The 19,481-nt window shown below is 57.7% G+C and overlaps 1 protein-coding gene across 5 annotated transcripts in view; it reads right to left on the reverse strand.

The window, feature by feature from the left end:
- Positions 1 to 1,261: 1,261 nt before the first annotated feature.
- Positions 1,262 to 19,481, reverse strand: part of NFATC1 (nuclear factor of activated T cells 1) — a 106,956-nt gene continuing 88,736 nt past the window's right edge. For 4 of the 5 annotated variants that reach the window (XM_047086146.1, XM_047086149.1, XM_047086150.1 and 1 more), the window contains one exon: positions 1,262 to 2,987. In XM_047086146.1, coding sequence (XP_046942102.1) covers positions 2,944 to 2,987 — 44 coding nt within the window. In that variant the 3' untranslated portion in view covers positions 1,262 to 2,943. The remainder of the gene's footprint in view (positions 2,988 to 19,481) is intronic. The other variant, XR_006963267.1, reaches the window with a different exon arrangement.

Here is a 19,481-nt window from a genome sequence, read left to right on the forward strand (position 1 = left end):
CGGCGGCAAAGGGAGGAGTCGTCTGCCCTACGGGCCCCGGGCACGGCTGGCCCCGCTTTGTGCCACAGCAGACGGTTCTGGGGCACGTGCCGCCCGATCCCGGTCACCGCGAGAGACGAGTGGCTGGCCTGCAAGTGGCCCCGATGCTCCAGGGGCCCGGCCAGCGTGGCGGTGTGACGGCAAAACGCCTTGCTAGAGGCGAGCCCGCACTACGCTTCCCTTACTACCCAAAATCAACCCAAAAGAAACGAAACTAAGTCAACAGGTATTTGCAGAAACCCCACCTTTTCGGCAGAGACCATCCCTTAATTCGTGGATTCGTATTTTTGTTTCTGGAATATAAAATCCTATTGTTGGGCAGGGGGGTGTGACGGGTTTATAAAAACTCGCTTTGAAATTAATAGCTTCCAGGACATTCTTCAGGGGTGCCAGTCCGGTCTGGGGCCCCGTGGGTCCGCTCTCAGGAGGGGCAGACGGCACTCCGGATCCCCTCTGCGTCCAGCGGGCTCGGGGCTCCTGGCCGGTGACGGGCCCCGCGGGTCCCCTCCTGTCCACGGCCCCCCCACCCCCCGCACTCCCCTCGGAGGGAGCAGGTGCTTGCCAACCCCGCTCGCTAGGTGACCCAGGTTTCTCTAACACTCCACCTCGTCTCAGCAAAACGAACAGGAAATCTTGCATTTCAGGAAGTCCTAAAATCAAAGCAGCGTTTGTGACAGTTCAGAATCATCATTGCTGGAGAAGTTCTGGGTTTCACGCTGGCTTCGTGGACAACTAGACAGCGTTTCCCTACCTGAGCCGCAGCGGGTCTGGTGGGGAAAGGGGCCGAGTAGACGGGAGGAGCAAGCAGGGCAACGACAGGTCTGCGGACACACGTCACCTTCCCAAGTGACGGCCGCGTTGCACGCGGGCGTGCGTGTGGCCACAGCCTCGCCCAGGCCACCCTTCGGAGCGGAAGCATTTGGCTCGAGTGAAAGCTCCCCGTCCCCCCGGCCCGGGTGAGCGGCTCTGAAGCGCGGTGTTTAGAGCATCTGCGGCCGCGGCCACACGGCCGCCTCTTCTGTGTTCCGTGCAGGCCTCTCCTCGGACGTGGAGGAGGGGACCCCACTGCAGGGGCAGCCGGTGCTTTGTGGTCGTGCCGGGGCGGCTCTGCCCCACAGCGCTTCGTGCAGATGCCAACGGAACCAGGACGTACCGCAGGAAGTCACTGAGGGCCGGGTAGGGTGGTCCGCGCACGCAATGAATCACCGGCAGACTAAGATCGTCCAGCAAAAAAATATTGCTTTATTGGATCTATTTCCTAAGCACAGACAGCGGACACGAATACCAAACGTCTCCTCTCCTTAGGACAGCCTACTGAGAAGTGTTCCATGCGAGTCCTGGGGCGCTAACTGCGGGCTGCGGTCTGGGCTACGGGCGGGGCAGCAGCCTGGGAGAAGCGGGGTCAGGTCTACGAGGAGCCATGCACCGTCGCCCGTGACAGCTGTGTGCAAATGCTACAGATGTGGCTTTCGGGGCCGTGTCCTTTCTGGGAGTCAGACAGGAATAAGACATAACCACACTGAAGAGCAGTTTTAAAATCATCGTTCCTGTGGGAGAGCGTTCTCTACCGTGACGCTATGGTTCGTTATTGTAACTTACGACCTCCGCCGGCGGGTGCAATTCAGGCATGTTCCATGAGGGGGCATGAATTCCTAAGGCACAATTATTAGGTCAGCCAATTAGACCATGCTTTTTGGTTACGCGGAACAACAGGTCACTGCTAGTAACAACGTGTAATAAGCTGTTAATTGCACAAACGCAGTAGTAAAGCTTACACCAACCTATCCGTTAACAGTAACTAGTCGGAAAACATGTTAAAACGTTTTTGGTAATCGTTGTCTTAGATGAAGCAGAGATATAAGGCTTCTGTGAAGTAATAATCTTACAGCCGAACGAATATATTACACTCCTCTTGTGATGTTATTTACAGTGACTTTCCCACCTGCCATTTGGTAGCATCCAGGCATTGAGAACACACGTCTCCTGGCTTTCTAAAGTGCTCGGCTGACGGCACGAGACGACGAAGGCCCGCTGGAGGGACGTGGGCCCCGGTGCACGCAGCTGAAAAGCCAGGCTTTGTCTTAGATGCACCTTCCGGAACGGACGCTGGTTACTGCTGCTGACACGGCAGCCCTCACTGGGCAAAGACCGGACGCCACCGCCTCTGTCGTTATTATTTGTACTTAAATATGTGCCAAATCTGTACATACATGCAAACGCAAGAGCTGTCGTGTGGCAGACAGACTTCTTTGTTCGTCCAGCAACCTATCTTGTGCTATCATCTTACTCGCGCTACGCTCAAAGCCAGATTAAAAACAAAACCCTAGCATGCTACAATTAACGATCCTATGGTTCCAGTAACACGGGGGAGGGGGCAGGTGACGAGAGCGAGGACAAAGCAGAAGACCTCTACGATGCACCGAATGAGGCAACAGATTGCACGCTGCAGCCCGAGGAAAGCCGAGAAAAAAAGCAGGAAGCACGTGGGAGGTATTTCTCACAATGCCTACCTAGCTTGCCAGTATTCTCCTAATTTATACAAGAGAAAGCCTCAGGATGAAGTGTCTTTATAGCTTCTGCTCCTACAAATACTCTCCTGGTAGCAGACTCAGGGCTCCCCCGTGGCGCCCCGATGCTGGGGTCTGTGTAATAAGGCACTTCCAGCACTGGAGTCCCCCCGTGGGAGGCGTGCCCCTTTCGGTCTTGACACGGGAGGAGTGGCCCGTCCCACCAGCCGCTGGGCAGCTTCTGTGGGCGGACGATGCAAATCTTCATGAAGCCGGGGGTCTGACCGGCACCAGGGCTCTGCTCAGTTTACTTGAAGTCCTGGTGCCGAAGCTCAACGGTCAGCGGCCGAGTCGACACCACGCGGCTTCGGAGCGAGTTCCGTGTCGCCAGCTACGATCAGATGTTGGCGCTGGAGAGATCGTTCCGGATTATCTCATTTACTGCAAGAAAACACAACGGAGAAATCATTAGGGAAACGCTGCTCTGCCCAGAAGCGTATGTAAGAACCAGAAATCCCATCAGCCATGCTTTCGGCCGGTCACGTGGAGCCCGTGACCGGGGGGGGGGGGGTGTCTCTGGGCGGGATGGAATTCCTTCCTGCACCCCACCGCGGGCCTGGGGTGCCCTGAGCCGGCAGCACGCAGCTGCCCGGGACCCAGCTCCATGACTCCAGGGGCCGGCGGCGGTCGGGTTACCGCTCTAGTCCAGAAGCACGGTTGCGAACCGGCCCCGCGACGGCGGGCTCCGGGAGAGGCGCCAGGCGCCGGTCCGGGTGCCGTGAGCGCGTCTTCTCCGGGCAGGAGCGCACAGCTGGCGTCTCCACGGGAAGAGGTGGAGGCACCCCCGCGAAGTCCATGCTCAGAGAACCCCCCTCCTCGCTCTCGTCGTCGGACAGGCCACGTCCGAGAGGAGGGCCGACCACGGGCGGCCTGGGCCTCCCTTTGTTTGTGGCTCTTCCTCCATTTTTGTTTCCTCGTCCGTGTCCACTATCAGCGTGTGGTTTTTGGCAGCAGGAGAGGAAATGAGCGAAGCTGGCAAAGGCCATCGTGAGCGAGCTGCACAACATCCCTCTCTCCACCCCGTGACCGGCCCCCAGGCAGGGGACGCGTCCCCACGGCCCACTTTGCCAAGAGAACTGGGGGGTGGGGAGCACATGCTCACGTCACGGAACTGCCCGGGCTTCCCTTTGCCGCCCAGATAAATTCCGCGTGTTTCTGCAAAGGCCCCAGCGCGTCCGAGGGCGGCTTCCTGCAGCCGGCAGCTGGCACACCTGTCATCACCCCCACCCCTCCCCTAAATGCCCTTTCGACACCCCTACTATTGTTAAGAACAACAATAATAAAACGGGGTTGGGGGAACCAGGAACTGTGTCATATGGGTGCTGATAACGGCCCGGCTTCACAGGTGGGAGCCTGCCCGCGAAGCCCCAGGCCACCAGCTCTTCCCGAAGGTGCAGCCCGGGCTCAGACCCAGGGCCATGGCGTCCCACACTGTGCCCAGGCCCACCCGCGGCCTGCAAGGGGGCCGCCCATGGGGCGGGGGGGGGGGGGGAATGAGTCACTTAACGCAAACACCAGAAGCACAGCAGGCCAGAGTGGGCGCCAGGCCAGCATGCCTGCAGAGGACACATCTGCCGGGGACACGGACGTGATGCACGAGCCACACCTTCTCTGAAGATGGCACTGACCTTCAGGCACAAAACACCGGAGGGGCCGGGCGAGTGACTCTTCCCAGCTGCTAACGAGGCCCGGCTGCTCAGGCCGGCTCTCAGGACAACACCCGTCCCTGGAGCGTCCCAGGGGTCAGCCACACGCAGTTTCTCTGCGACACTCTGGCCGCCCAGCTTTGCGAGGCCCGCTAGAGAGCCCTGAGAAGCGCGCGGCCGAGGCACCTGGGAAGGCAGGGCGAGGCGCTCCCCGCTTCCGCCGTCCGGACCACACGGCCTCCCCCGTCACTTGACCCCGAGACTGCCCTGCGCTCCCAAGGTCCCAGGTGCCACCGGCCCCTGGAGCACGGGCACAAGGGCCTGGGCCACCAGCGACAGCTCCCCTCCGCCTCCCGCTTCACTTGCTGGGCCTTCTGTTTCGAGAGGCGCGCGTCCAGCTGGTATTTTGCAGAAGAGCGTGACACAGAAGAACATTCGCACAGAGAAGGATGACGAGCGCGAGCTTCCTCGGGGCCCTGCCTTGGCGCGGAGAAGGTCCTCCTGCCACTCGCGTGTCTCCGGACCACGCGGGGCAGGCGGGACATCCTCAGGACGGCACGAAGCCGCGTGCGGAAAGCCCAGCCCCGCGGTGGCAGCTGGCAGAGGCGGCGACCGCCACCCCCCCCACAGAGCACGTCGCCACGGCCGGCGTGGCACCGGGCGGTTTAGAAGTCTAAAAGTCTCACATCCTCCTACGCTGACCGGGCCCGTGGGCCCAGGAGCCCTTCCTGACCCAATTTCAGATGGAAGTCTGGGGGGCCTCCGTGGCGACGTCTGGGCTCCGGGCCCAGCAGGTGACGGCACGGTGGGACGGGGGGTCCGGCCCCCACGGGCCTGCCTGGGTCGGGGGCTGCAACACTCAGCCATGACAGCTTGTGTAGTAGACTCAGCCTCCTGGACAGGACGCCCTGAGGGACGGGCCAGACTTGTCAGTTACACACACGGGGGTCTGGGTGTCACTGCTCCTTCCGCTGCCAAGGACAGCGAAGTCTCAGACCAGAGATGCGACCCTAGTGAGATCGCTGACCAGGTGGGGGGGGGGAGTTCTCAGGGGCAATAATGACCGGGAAGTTGGGGCGTTCTGAGGGGCTCTAATGACGGAGATGTGAGGGAGCCAAAGAAAAATGACGGAACCTGCAGGGACCTGATGGTTAATAACGAGGGAAAATGCGGGGAAGGCACAGGGGTAATACTGCCAGGGAATGTGGGAAGGTAGAGGGAGTAATAATGATGGGAAAGTGCGAGGGTCTGAGGGGGAATAACGATGGGGAATGTGGGGAGGTCTGAGGGGTAATTGTATCGGGGAAGTTGGGCAGGTCTGAGAGGTAGCGGTGACGGGGCATTTCAGAAGGTCCGAGGGGTGATAATGGCAGGGAAACGTCGGGAGGTCTGAGGGGTAATCACATCTGGGAATGTGTGGGCGTCTGAGGGGTAACGATGGCAGGGAACGTGGGGACACCTGAGGGGTAATCATATCTGGGAATGTGGGGACGTCTGACGGGTAATAAAGGCAACCAATAGAAGGGAGGCTGAAGTAAAGCGGCCACGAATCTTCTAGTTCGCCCGGGTTACACAGAGCACAGGAAAAACAACATCTGTGTGACACGACAAAAGGGGAAGCAGCCTCAGAAGCGGGCTTCCCCTTGCTGCCCACCGGGTCACCTGAACCTTGAAGGGGGAGCCCGAGGTGGGTGGGGGTGGGGAAATCACTCAGCGCATCCTGAGCGGCCCAGGGACCCGGCGGAGCGCGTCACGGCCCTCTGTCCTGGCACCTGCCCCCACCCAGGCCGGCAGGAGGGTCTCAGGAGGGCTGGGAGGGCCGTGCTCCTGGCCCGTCACTGGCGTCCGTGGGCTCCTGAGAAGTCACCGGCCCCGCCTGCCTCCCAGCAACGGCCGGCCGGAAGCGAGCGGTCATCCGATGCCCCCCGTCCTCCAGGCCCGGCACCGTCGAGCAGCGTCACAGCGCGGCAGGCACCTTAGCACCGCGCTCAGGACCCACGCGCACGCGCCAACGCCCTTCGGACCTGCCCTGAGGTCCCCTCGGGAGCGCACGGGGCAGCCGCAGCTGACAGAAGGGGCAGGTGGACCAGGTCCCCCGCACAGCTCGGCCGCACAACTGAGGGCGGGACGACGGCACAGCCACGCTGTTTCACAATCTGTGCCTCGGCCTTGCGGGGAAAGCCACGCTGGCTCCCACTCCCAGACGGACCTCAGGCAGGGCCCGAGCGCTCCGAGGGCCGGGTTGAGGGCGAGAACGCGGGGTCCCGTCGCCCCTGGCCTCACCCCGGCCACGGCCTCCCACTTGTCTTCCGTGAGGTCACGGTTCCGAGGCCCCGTGAGTCCACAGCCGCCCCCAGGGGCTTGTGCTGGTGACTTTGGGGGCGGTTTTCTCTCTGTTACGGTTTCCTACAGTGTCTCCTCTCTGCTGATAGTTTCCATCTTCTTATTCAGCTTTTCCACCGACACGAAGGGTTTTTTCTCTGTACAAGTATTTTGAACTGCAGGTAACATGTGACCCTCACAGCTTGTCAGACACCTAAAAGAGGAACCTTTGCTGTGCTTAGTGTCAGATGTCCCTGCAGCAGGATGTGGTGAGCTGTTATACCACAATTTAATTTAATGAGAAAGGTTTTTTCCCTCGTATTTAAGTTTTCTCTCAAGCGCTCCCAAGGTGGAAACTACTGTTTTTTTCCTGAAACTTCTGTGGCAGTTTGAATTCTTGTTTTACTCTGGGATACGTGTGCAGGATACACACACACACCCGAGCCACCTCGATGTGCAGGTCTGAGACGGAGTGAAAAGGAAATTCGTGTTTTTCTAACATTTAAAGTCTAAAATGTACAAAGCACAGGCACGCGCTCTCACCTCCGCTCACGTTATCTGTCCACAGTCACTGGAACCTTCCAGCAACACACACAGATCTCGCGGCGATTTACAAATAAGCTCGCAAAGTAATCAGTGAAGGGTACTTTCTAAAGTAAAATTTTTGTATGTTCATCTAACGAGTTTCCTTTTCAACACCATTTTGAAAAAAACGGACTTTACAGCCTCGTGCTGTAGTGAAATGGCCTCAGTTTACCCCTGTTGTGCTTCTGTCGGGCGCTCCTGAGACAACGTGACCGAAGGGGGCGGCGAGGGTCCGAACCTCACTGAACATGTTTTCCTCCTTGACGCCTCACTTATAAGCCCAGTTTCCCCCCTTTTCGGAATTCCCGGTTTTCGAAAGCGGCCAAGGATCTCAATCAGAATGTCAGGAACCAGCACGGGGCAGGTCGGCCCCGCAGGTAGGCGGCCCCCCGCTCCCCACACACACGCACGCGCGCCGTTGCCGTCCCCCGCGACAGTCCCAGGAGGGAGGGGAGGCAGACGCCACAGTCGCAGGTTTGGAAGCAGAGAGTGGGAGGGAGGCTGGGCAAGTGGCCACGGCGGCCCTCGGGCTCACGGGTGAGGAGCTCCGCCAGCCCAGGGTCCGTGCCCGCGCCCTCCAGGCCCCCTCCTCCCAGCCTGGCCTCCACTCTGCCCCTGCCCCTAGTCCCCTCTGTGCCCGCAGGGCTGCTCGGGGCTCAGAACCCGGCGTGAAGGGTGGGGAAGGGCCGAAGGCAGGGCCGCGTTCCCCTCTTCCGCGGCTTCTCTTAAAACACCACCCCCCACTGGCGCCATGCACACAGACGTGGCATTCTGTTCCGTTTGTGCTAAAAACACCTACTTTTTTTCATTCATTTCTCCTGTACTAGCTGTTCCGTGCCTTGAAAAAAAAAAAAAAAGTTTTTTTCAAGGAGGAGAAGAAGCAAGCGACCGGAGGAACCAGGAACCACTCGGTGTCTGTACGGCCACCAATTTTCCACTGCATCGTCAGAACGAACACCGCACATCAGCATTTCCTTTGCTCTGAAACAAACAGCAAAGGGAACTGACCGCCCTCAACCCGATCACACAGATATCAAAGCCAGAGGTTTGCTGACACGCCGTATGGGAAACTTCATTCAGAAATCCCAGCGGCGTGGCACGGCGGTTCCAGGCACCGCACGGACGGTCTGCCGGAGGCCCTGACACGACGCTGCCCGCCTGACACGGCCCCGCTCTCGCCGCATGCGCCCACTCGACCGGTTTTAAGTCTGTTTTTCCGATGTGACGGCCCAGCACAGCCGCCCGCTGTCAACACACCTTGCCTGCCCGTGGGGGCCTCTCTCGGCCTCTGAGGCAGCTTGCTCACCGCCGGCCTGGGGAGGAGGGTGCCGTCCATCTTTTCGGCCCCCACACTTCCTCCGCGACAGCCCTCCTTCCTACCCTGAGGGAAGAAGTGATGGTGTGTGCATCTGTGCTTGACTTTAAATAACAGGGGCTTGGAAGTGATGACGGCACCCTAAGACTAGAAAGGAGACCCGGGGTCCTGACAGTGTGTCCCTTAGATCCTAAGAACCAGAGGACGCTGTGCGAGCAGAGTTAAAACAGAAACAGACTCTGGGAGGGAAAGCAATCCCCAGAAAGTGACAGAAACGACCCAGCATCTAGGTGGTGCTTGTTTTGAAAGGCGGCCCGACCCCTGTTGTGCGGGGTGGGGGGTGCCCGGGGCCGTGAATGAAGCCACTTCAAAGCCAACAACTCCTCGTGGTCCCACGATTCTCTAACTTTCTCAGAACTCAAGTCCCTTCACGTGATTGCCGCACCATTTAAACGCCGGGTCAGAGATTCATGAACGGAGGCCTGTGACCTTCCCCGGAAAACCTGACGTGAGCTCTTTGCGCCCCAGACACTCGCTCTCGGGGCGGACGCAGCAGCGGGAGGGCCGGAGGAAGACGACCTCGGTCCTGTTCTCACCCTGCCCCTGCGCCTGACTGGAGCCTGAGGGTGTCCTCCGTGACAAGGGGGCTTGGCCGAGACCCCTCTCTGCCCTCCGAGTCGGGGATGCCGTGATCACGCCGAAAGGAGAAACCAACCTCCCGGTTGGAGTTGCGCGTGCCGAGCGTAAGACAGGCGTGAACCGCACAGCACCCTCCCCGGCCCTCTGGGAGCTGGATGTCATTATCGTTCTTCGAAGACGGGCCCAGAGAGGGCAGGGGACGCTCCAGGCCTCACACAGCATCGTCAGCGGCCTGAGCGACGGCCTCCTTGGGGACAGGCTCTCCAGGCCGGCTTTCTGAACGGCAGAGGGACGCGTCGACGTGCCCAGCGCGTGTTCAGCCAGCCTGCTTCCACAGCCGACGTGCCGCAGGACTGGCACTTTCTGGTGAACGTTCAGTTTCCTGTCCGTGGGAAGAGTGGACTTTCGGGCACGTCAGCGGAGGCCTGGGCTAGGCCACGCTGCACGCGCGCTCACAGAGACTCACCACGGTGCCGAGAGGCGGGGGTCATTTCCGTGTGTTGAGTTTCAGTGTTTCCTGCACAGCGTGTGCATTCTTTAGAGGATCAGAGCACCTCTCCGTGTAGGCGTGTCGCGGGCTAACGCAAACACGGGCCGCGCGCCCCGTGTCTGTCACAGAGCGCCGACAGCCCCGGACGCAGCCCTGAGTGTCGCCCGGGGCGAAACAACTGAACGGACGCCCCCGGGCTGCCCCTGCCTGGCCCCACAGGCCTGGGACCGTGGGCGGGGGTCTCTGTCCCCTCTCCCTGGCAGGAACCCACCCATCAGGGTCGTGGGGCCCACGTGCGGGGCTTCGGGGAGGGAGGACACGGGAGAGGCGGGTGTCCACACAGACACTGGGCCGACTTCCTCGGGAGCTGGGTTTGGGCCTCGGGAGTAAGAAATCCAGTTCGGCAACGTTCCCCCAGCCACACGGCGTCATCTTTGCTTTAAAAAAGTTCAGTGAGGGGCGCCTAGGTGGCGCAGTCGGTTAAGCGGCCGACTTCGGCTCAGGTCATGATCTCGCGGTCCGTGGGTTCGAGCCCCGCGTCGGCTCGACAACTCGGAGCCTGGAGCCTGTTTCAGATTCTGTGTCTCCCTCTCTCTGCCCCTCCCCCGTTCATGCTCTGTCTCTCTGTGTCTCAAAAATAAATAAACGTTAAAAAAAATTAAAAAAAAAAAGTTCAGTGAAGATGGCTAAGGGCTATGCTTCACAAGTAACACTCTTGCGTCTGCTGTTTGAAAAAAATACCGATTGCGTCGGTACTCGTTAACTTGATTACGTAAAACACGTTTTTAAAGCATCTTCCTCCTTTCCGATAGTGAGGTTAGTTCTGCTAAGGAGACAGTTGTCCTGTGAAGTTTTAAAAATTCAGAGTCAGCCTGGCAGGGTCACTGTTCCTTTTTCATTTCTGGTTTGATGACAGGCCACGATGCCACTTTTTCACGAAGAGGACGACTTTTCAAAAGCCATCGCTGTCCTTTAAACACAAGCCACGTGGGAAACAAACAGGCCGGAAGGATCCACACAGGATTAAGTTCTGGGCGCAGGTCCTGTGGCCACAGTGGCACCGTCTCGTCCCGTGGGCCCGCTCGAAGCTCACGGCCAAATTAAGTACCGCGTGTAAAGAAACGTACAAGGGTGGTTGGTACGCGCTTACTCAGTTTTTTCTGAGGGACAGCAAAATGCGTGCCCTTCATCAGAGACATTTTTATTTTTAAGGGAGAGCCAAAATAGCTTTGTGAGGAGCAAAACAAAACAGGAAGGCCGTTTTCCCCATTCCTATAACTAAAAGATAATTTTAAAAAGTATTTGCTAACTTTCCCAGAAAATGCACCGTTAGCTAAAGTTAGCGCTGTAACCCGAGAGGATGATAATTTAGCCAGACAGCAGTGCAACCAGAAATATCGCTGGCCAGGTAGTGTCTGCCGTGCGAACCTTTACACGGCCAGTGGTTCTGGGACGCGGAGGCCACCGGACGCAAATCCTAACGAGCGCGCGGGTCCCCGCTTCCGAGACCTTCCGTGCGGAGGGCGTGATCCATGCGGTCGGTGGCCTGCTGGACACACAGTGTTCACATGCGCCACTGCACAGATGTAGCCAGACCTCCTTGGTGATCGAAAGCATTACGGCAGGTGTGGGCAGTGCGTGAAAACGTCACGATAAAAGCCACCGCTTGGAAAGGTAGGAGCAGAGAAGAACACGCTTTTGTTCCCCCCCAAGCACGGGTTGGCGCTGAAGAAAGCTGGAGCCGTCTCTCGTGCGGGGTTTCAATTTCTTAAAAGAGGCAGCGTCTTACAAAGTCCGCCGTCCCTACCTCCTCGTTCACCGGTGGGCACTCCGTCCGTGGCCTGGTGTGGACGGCGGGCTCAGCGTCCATGCGGCCCCACCTGGCGTGGCCGGTGCCGTCCCCGGCCCCGCACGGCCTCGGGCGAGAGCAGGTGCCCTTCTGCAGGACTGTCATAACCATGGCAATTCTGAAAATGCAGAGTTGCAACATCACCGAAGCCCCGTTTTACTTTTCTCACTTTTTTCAAAGACGCTTTGTGAGGCGGTGGAAAATGAGGCCGTCTCTCAAGTTTCATTAAAAAGTAAGTTCCCGTGTTACCTCGGGTGTCCTGGACCCATTTCAGCCTTCACTTATTTTTATCTTTTTAATCATAATAAGCCACTGCCACGGGGCCTGCTATTTTTGGAAGGAGGGACCGGGACGGCGAAGTCTGAGTGACAACAAGTCACGGTTTTAATAAAACATGACCCTCCCGACTGCGTGTGGGGCTGGCACTGGCAGATACTATTGTCACACGGGACTGTCAGCCATTAAAACAGAATAATTTTCCTGCCTTCAGTGCCTGCTTCCTTATTTAGCCCGAATACTCCAGATAATGCGAACGCCCGTGTGGAAACTCCAGCCTCCGTGGGGACCGGGCCGGCCACGTGACTGGGGGGTTCCGCGGGCGTGCGGCGGGCGTATGCTCCCCTATCACCTGGCCCATTTTTGTCTCCACGCCAAACGCACCCCACAGTCGCTCCTGGGGATCACTAAACCACGAGCGTTTTTCCAGGGCTTTCTTTGTGCTGCTAGAAAACACATTCCCCCGAAATATACAATTTCTATTCACGCAGAATTAACAGAAATGAAAAAATAAAAGACCAAAAAGGCTCCCTTTAATTGAAAAATAACAACGTGAAGTGGACTGAGAGAGACAGAGAGACGATCGGGCTGCTGCCTCCCGTCTCCCTGTCCGGGGACACGAGTCGGTGTCCTCAACACAAAAGGCGCTAACGAACCAAGTGGCTCCCGACCCTTTGTGGGCATCGGCAGCGTCCACACGACGGTGCACCGGCTGGGCCTCGGCAGGCCGCACCAGACCGCCCGCCGGCCGAGCGCAGGCCAAGCGCCCTCCACGCGCCTGGAAGCTGCCGGGTTTGGTCAGAAGAGGCTGCTCATCACGGAGGCAGAGGAAAGGCGCAAGCCCACCCGTTCCTGGCTTCAGGGGAAGTGAAACCACACCTTGTCGGTTAATGTGAGTTTGAAGTAAATCCTCACCTTACCAGAGAATCGTGAGTAATTCTGTCAGGCGGGGCTGCCCTGCTGTAATCACACAAGAAGGTGGTCGCTTAAACGGCCGTCTGTACCTGCGGGATGGCAGGCGGCAGACACGAGGTCCAGGACCCGTCCTTGCGATCTCAGCAACGACCACTACAGGGCAGAGGAGGAACAGAGTGCCGTGTCCTGCCCGCCCCGAGTGTGGACCCGGGTGAGGGCCCTGGGGACCCACCGCACCATTTATCGTATCTTGCACGCGTCTGAAACTTTCGTAATTAAACGCCAACACCGTCTTCAGAGGCAAGCTGGAGCCCGGGAGAAGCCGGTGACTGTCGGTCAGCCGAGGCGCCTCGCCTGCTACCTGGGGAAGCTGCTGGGCGGCCGAGCCCATCCCACGGCGGCGCCCACCCCCAGCGATGTCCTCTGCACCGAGACACCTTTTCACCCTGCCACCCGGGACGCCCGCGTCCCGCTCCTGGCTCTCCTGGCCCCCCCGGGGGAGGGCCACCTGCTGCCACTCCCGTGCTCACGGGCCCCACTGGTCTGAGCCCACCTTGAGGGCAGGAATTGTTCCTGTGAGTATTGAGAAAACCGACCAGCAGCAAAGCCTGCTTCTTTATTCTGTGAAGATCTGAACAGAAAAATCACAGAACGCAGGAAGAAAACCGTGTGCAAAACCGAGCTGGTGAGTTCCTCTCGGAGATTCTGTGTGTGGAAGAGACAACCGAACTGAGAGGGAGCGGCCACCAAATACAGCCCAGGGAACAGGCCCCTGGTCTGGAGGACATATTGACCCTGGAGTGGAAAAACACCCAAGATTGAATTTTTGTATCGATTATCTGATTATTCATCTTTATAGAAGCTACTCCAACGCTGCACATAATGAGTAATTCATCACAGCATATTAGGTGCCATGGAAGCTGCATTCAGTATAAAGGGCCATTAAGTTTCTTGTAATTGCCCATTGCTGGAGCTTTCGTTAGTTCTAAATCAAATCAGCAGGACCGGCACGTATGCGCTCTAATTGACTTTATGTAATAACCGCGCGCCCCTGGTCCACCAAGAGGAGCGGTCTGGCTGTGTCACCGCGCTCCCGAAGACCACTTCTCGGCCTGAGGCCTCAGGTGGAACCGCCGTTTCCGACCCTCCTCGAAAGGACAGACCCCAGCCGTCACCCGAACGCGGGAAGGACGCGGGGGGCCCGGGGAAGCACCCCGCCTGGGTCTGCAAGCTTTCTCAGAGCTGCTTTCCGGGGAGAGTCTAGCCGCTCCGAACTCCCGACGGAACCCAAGCCTGGAGACGGGTCACGTCCTTCGGAGGCCCACACATCTGCAGCTGTCCACGGGGAGCAGACACGGGACAGGTTACAACCTGTCACAACCCAGCCCGTCTCACTCTCCTGAAAAGTCCTCCCCAAACCATCTCTCGGTCCCCAGACTCAAGGCAAGCGCGCGGTCATTAGCGGTCCGGCAGCTTGGCTTTGTCTTCTCGAACCGCTATTTCAACTGTGACTATCGTCAGCTGCCTGACCTCCTCTGCCCACTCCCCTCTAATTTTCGAGGAGCCAGAGAACCGAGGTGTGCGTGTGTTTTGAAGGCCCTGCGATGCCGGAACAGAGTGAGGAATCTGCAGATATTGTTTGTTATGTCCTCTTTTGAAAGTTGAACGGATCCTCTGCGTGAGTTTCCAGGAGACCGAGCGAGAGCTAAGTAACAGTCTCACCGGAGGCTTCTGGGCATTTATTGCTCAGGCCGGGCCGACGTCACCGCCCGGCCACGTGGCGGGCTCGCGTCTGCCGGGTTTCTTCCTTTTGGTGGGGCTACGAGCCATCCATTTGCAAAATCTGGCATTAACTCTCTCTCTGTTTATCTACATTGGCTTCCGAAGAAGCCTTAACATATGTCCTCAAAAGGAGGCAACGTGCAGAGAACGAGCTATTTAGAAATGTGTGTGCACAATAGATGTTAGCTCAGACCGAAGGGGCTCTGTATCGGGCGTGAGTAACTTTACGGCAAAGCAGTGTCTGAGCTTTCCCCGGGGTCTTGACAGTCTGTGGCCATTTCCACAACAAAGAGCTACACGGACCGGCAGGAGGAAGTGGACAGGTCCGGGGCCCCGGGCACAGTGCAGGCCTAGGCGCCCGAGGTCAGCCCCTCCACCACAGCTCCACCTTCCTCACAAGCGGCCAGAGGTCTGGCCACACTTCCACGCACCCATCTGAGTGCTGACGTCAGGAAGCCCTGCTCAAGTGGAGGTCACCGATGCAACGGTGACCAGAGCTGCTCTAAGAGTCCCCCGAGTGTCTGCAAAGATGCTCCCGGTGCCCAGGGCCCTGCTCTTTGCAGCTCGGGACGCTGAGGGGCGCCGGGAAGAAACCGCCCAGAGGGTTGTGCGTCCTGAAGCTCTCCTCACCTTCCCAGCATTTAATGAATGTGCTGGATGCCGTCTGCTCAGCAAGGCCCGCGCTCCAGGCCCCAGCTCCTCCCAGCGCAGAGGGGCCTCCTCCCAGCTGCGCCCTGGGGGCAGGTAGGAGCCGTGCCGGTGCCCGGCCACCCCCGCCGGCTCCCCCGCGCCAGGCTCTGCCGACCTAGCAGGGCGGCAGCTGGGGACGGCTCCAGGCCGCGTGCACTGGGCCCCGCTGCCCACCTGGCCTTGAAAACACAGAAACAGGAAGCAGAACAGAGGAGGAAGCGGCAGGCCAGGGAAGGGCCGGTTCTGGTAAGAGGCTCGCTTGAAAGCCCAGGTCAAAAGGCACCCCCAGGGAGCCTGCCACGCCTCCGGGGAAACGCTCACCAAAGTGATCAATCACCCAGTTTCCATCCGTATGTCTCCGTGCCATACTTCATTCCGCCCTATCGGGACAGGAAGCTGCACGCAGGATGGAAAGCTGGCACTTGGTCCCGTGGAAACCACCGTTTCCATCTCCGAGAGTGACAGAGCATCAACACCGTGGTTAACGGGTGATGAGAGATAAGGACCAGGGGAGCGGAGGGCGGGTGCGGCCGCTCTGCGCACTTTCCAGCGTTTGGACAAAGTTCGCAACGACAGTCCGACGCGTGCTTCCCACGCTTTTAATCCAGACAAACACTCGATGAGCGGCCAGACCTTGACAAGCAGGTCTTGGGCGCTTTTCTTAAATTCAAGTGCGTAAAAAAAATGTGGGCGTGCCACTCTCCCAGCCCCAGCACTGCAAGCTGTCCTGTGGCTTTATCAAGTGCGGCCGCAGACACCCCCGCCGAAGCCAGAGCGAGCCCGCCGCTGACGGGCAGGCCGCGCGGCCCAGCGCCACCGCCCTCCCTCCGTCCGCCGCCCTTCTGCTGTCCAGCCATCTGCCAAGAGGAAATAACTTCGCTGTGCTGGGAGTCTGGGAATCCCAGAAAACAATCTTAAATCCACAAAAATAATTGAAGTTTGCTTCTACTGAGCCACTTGGTTCCATTCTGATTTTTATTACAATGTCAACAAGAGTTTAATTTGTTTTAAAGTTTAGGTTCTTAAATCTGAGTGATATACGGTAGTTTACGGCTTGCTGGCAACAGCTACCGTGGAAAAAAAAAAAGCAAAGTGCAAATAAAGGCGACTCGAGGTTTGACACCGTGAAGGCGGGGAGGTGTGCCAAGAGCAGCAGGCACAGCACGGCCTTCCCCACCCGGGACGCAGCCGTGCCGCGGCCAGGGGCACGCTCCCTGTTCCCCGATCTCGTTTGGGGATGGCAATTCAGGGGAAATGTCCCGAAATGCAGTTTCTCACGCGAAACGTTCTCAGATGCCGGCTAGGGCCGTAACGGCGCCACCGTCTTATCTGGAGTCCCTTCTGGAAACCGGTTCCAGCACAAGCCCGAGAGGGGCCGGTGGGGGAGAAAGGTCTGCCCCACCCAGAGGGTCCCGGCTCAGGCAGCGCCGAGCCCGTGGACTTCTCAGAGCCACCCCGACGACGGGGAACCCATCGTGATGCGGACCGCCGGCCGAGACCTGCCCCCGGTTTCCAGCCCAGCTGTCTCTGGGCCACGGCTCTCAGCCCCATCAGAACCATCTGCCCGTGTCAGGGGCAGAAAGGACAGAGGGGCCGGACAACAAGGCTTTCCCTGGGGTCTTGACAGGTCTGCAGCCATTTCCACAACAAAGAGCTACACGGGCTAGCCGGAGGAAGTGGACAGGTCCGGGGTCCCGGGCTTCTTCCTTTTGGTTTGAAGGGTGCTGCCCATGTGCGGGTCCCACTTTGGGCTCTCAGGCCCAGCTGCCCGCTCTGAGTGACGAGCCAAGGCCCCAGGGGGCAGCCAGGCTCCCCTACATCTGTGTGGCCAGACGGTGTCTCTGTGGCACATTCCCCCTTCCCCCCTGCGGTGGACTCGGGCTAGAGCCAGACCCCAGGCAAATCACAGGCGTTTCTGGACGCCGCCGAGGGCCATCAACTGCCACTGTCCTCCGGGCCCACTTCCTGCCGTATCTAAACTAACAGCAGCTGTGGGGCCTGATAGGGCCGAGTGCTGGGGAAGCCTGCACCCTTGGGTGGGAGAGAGGACGGCCGGGGGGCTGATAACGCCGCCCCCAGGCCCGATGACTGCATCCTGCACTGTCTGCCCCATTTCAGAACAAAAGAACACCGGCCGCTGGCTCTGCGGCGACAGCGTGCGCCCAGGGCGGGGAGTGGTCTGGCTGACTCGGCCCATTGTGCGCAGTATCAGGCTCTGATTAGCCGGGGTCCCCTGGGCCCGATAAGGGCGGATGTTTCAGAAAGGAACAGGCCTTCTTTGTTCTGCAGCGTGTGTAAGTGTCCGCGTTATAATCTGCAAGGAAGGAAGAACCCTGCTTCAAAATTCAAGCAGAGAAAGGTACGGGGACCCCCAGCTCCGTGCACCCACCCGACATGGACACCGATGGACAGGCTGCATGCCCGACGGCGGGAAATCGAGGACGCCGCCACGAGGCAACCAACGGAGCGGCCCCTGGTACCACTCACTGGCCGTGTCTCCCAAAAGGTCCCTACGTCGGCACAATGGGGGACAACGTGGAAGCACACGCAGTTTTGCGCCCCCCGAGAAATTCGACCGCCAGCATCGTGTTTATGCCACACACACACAAACTGCCTCCCAGCTGTCCTTAAGAAAGGAGTCCGAGGGCCGTCCGTGTTCCACAAAGGAAAAACCGTACGTGACACACACAAGCCTTCAGCTTCAAAAGAGCCGTTCTGCCTCTGGCATCGAGTGTCTTAACAGACGTGGGTGACTTTGGAAGGAAGCTCCTTAAGCCCCGTAACAGATGCAGACCTCAAGCCATCCCTGGAGGTCTGGCTCTTCTGGACACGTTCACACGGACGGAGCCACGTAACAGGGGGCGTTTGTGTCCAGCTTTTTTGACTCGGCCTTGTGTCTTCCAGGTGCCCCACGCTGGAGTGCGCGTTAGCACGTCAATCCTCCTTCTGGCTGAGTAACACTCCATCGTCTGGTTGTGACATGCCTTTCCCGTCTGTGGTCCAGGGGCTGGACACTCGGTCGTCTCAGACGTTCGGGCGTTATAAATAATGCTGCTGAGAACATCTGCACGCAAGGCCTTGTGTGGACGTCGGTGCTGACTTCTCGTGGGCAGATACTGAAGCGTGGAACGGATGGGCCACGGGACACAACTGTGCTCCCGTTTCCTCTGCCTTTTCCCAAGTGTGCCGCTGCCATTCTTGCTTATTAGACTCCCTCCACCGGGTACAAAATCACCTCCGTGTCGGTGTCACGGCTGCCCTCCCTGATGACTGACGACGTTGAGCATACCTGCACGTGCTTACTGGCCATTCACACGTCTACTTAAATCCTAGATGCCAGTTTTTGTCTAGGCTGTCTTCTTATTGTTGAGATAAGACTTCTGGTACGTTCTGGATACGAGCCCCCGATCAGATATGTATTTTGCAACTATATTCTTTAGTCAATTGTTTGTCTTCTCATTTTCTGAATAGTTCTTTCGAAGCAGAACAAAATTTGCATTTTGATGGGGTCTCATTTGCCCATTTTTAGATATTGGACTATGTTTTTTGGTATCATATCTAAAAAATCTTTGCCTAATCTAAGGTCTTGAAGATTTTTCTCTTCTGTTATTTACTACGTGTTTATCGTTTTAGCTTGTGCGTTTAATTCCAGGATCAATTTTGAGATTTCTGTGTACGGTATGAGGCTAAAGGTGCAAGTTCACTCTTTTGCACGTGGATATCCAATTCTTCTGGTGTCATTTGTTAAAAAGGCTGTCCTTTGCCCCAGTTAAATGGCTCGGCATTTTTGTTAAGAATCAGCTTACCATAAATGTAGGGACTTCTTTCCTCTAAATTCTGTTCCGTTGACCTGTGTGTCTTACGCCAGTGCCACACTGTCTTCATCGTTGTAGCTTTAGAGTAAATTTTGAATCGGGAAGTGTGTGTCCCACTCCGTTCTGTGTTTTCAAGATTGTTTTGGCTAGTCTGGATCTGTGAAATTCCGCATGAATTTTAGGATCATTTTGTCATCTGTCATGTTACTGAAAAAAAGCAAAACCAAATACCTGCCAGAATTTTGATAGGGATTGCACTGATTCCATAAATTAATTCCATTAATTCCACTGTGATGAGAATCAATCCTTTAAAATTTACTAAGGCTCGCTGTATGAATAGAAAACGTACCCTGGAGAATGTTCCACCCACATTCCACTCTGTTGAGTGTTCTATCCACGTCTTTTGGGTCAAGCTGGTTGACAGCACTGTTCAATTGTTCTACATCCTTCCTGATTTTTTGTCTAGTTATACTGTCCATCACTGACAGTAGTGTGGTGAGGTCTCCAGCCGTTATTTTCGTCTTTCCGTTTATCCCTTTAAATCTACCAAT

The sequence above is a fragment of the Lynx rufus genome, unplaced genomic scaffold (genome assembly GCF_022079265.1).
Source record: "Lynx rufus isolate CCGP_SWC_20201006 ecotype Redwood Valley unplaced genomic scaffold, mLynRuf1.p SCAF_20, whole genome shotgun sequence".
Lineage (NCBI taxonomy): Eukaryota > Metazoa > Chordata > Mammalia > Carnivora > Felidae > Lynx > Lynx rufus.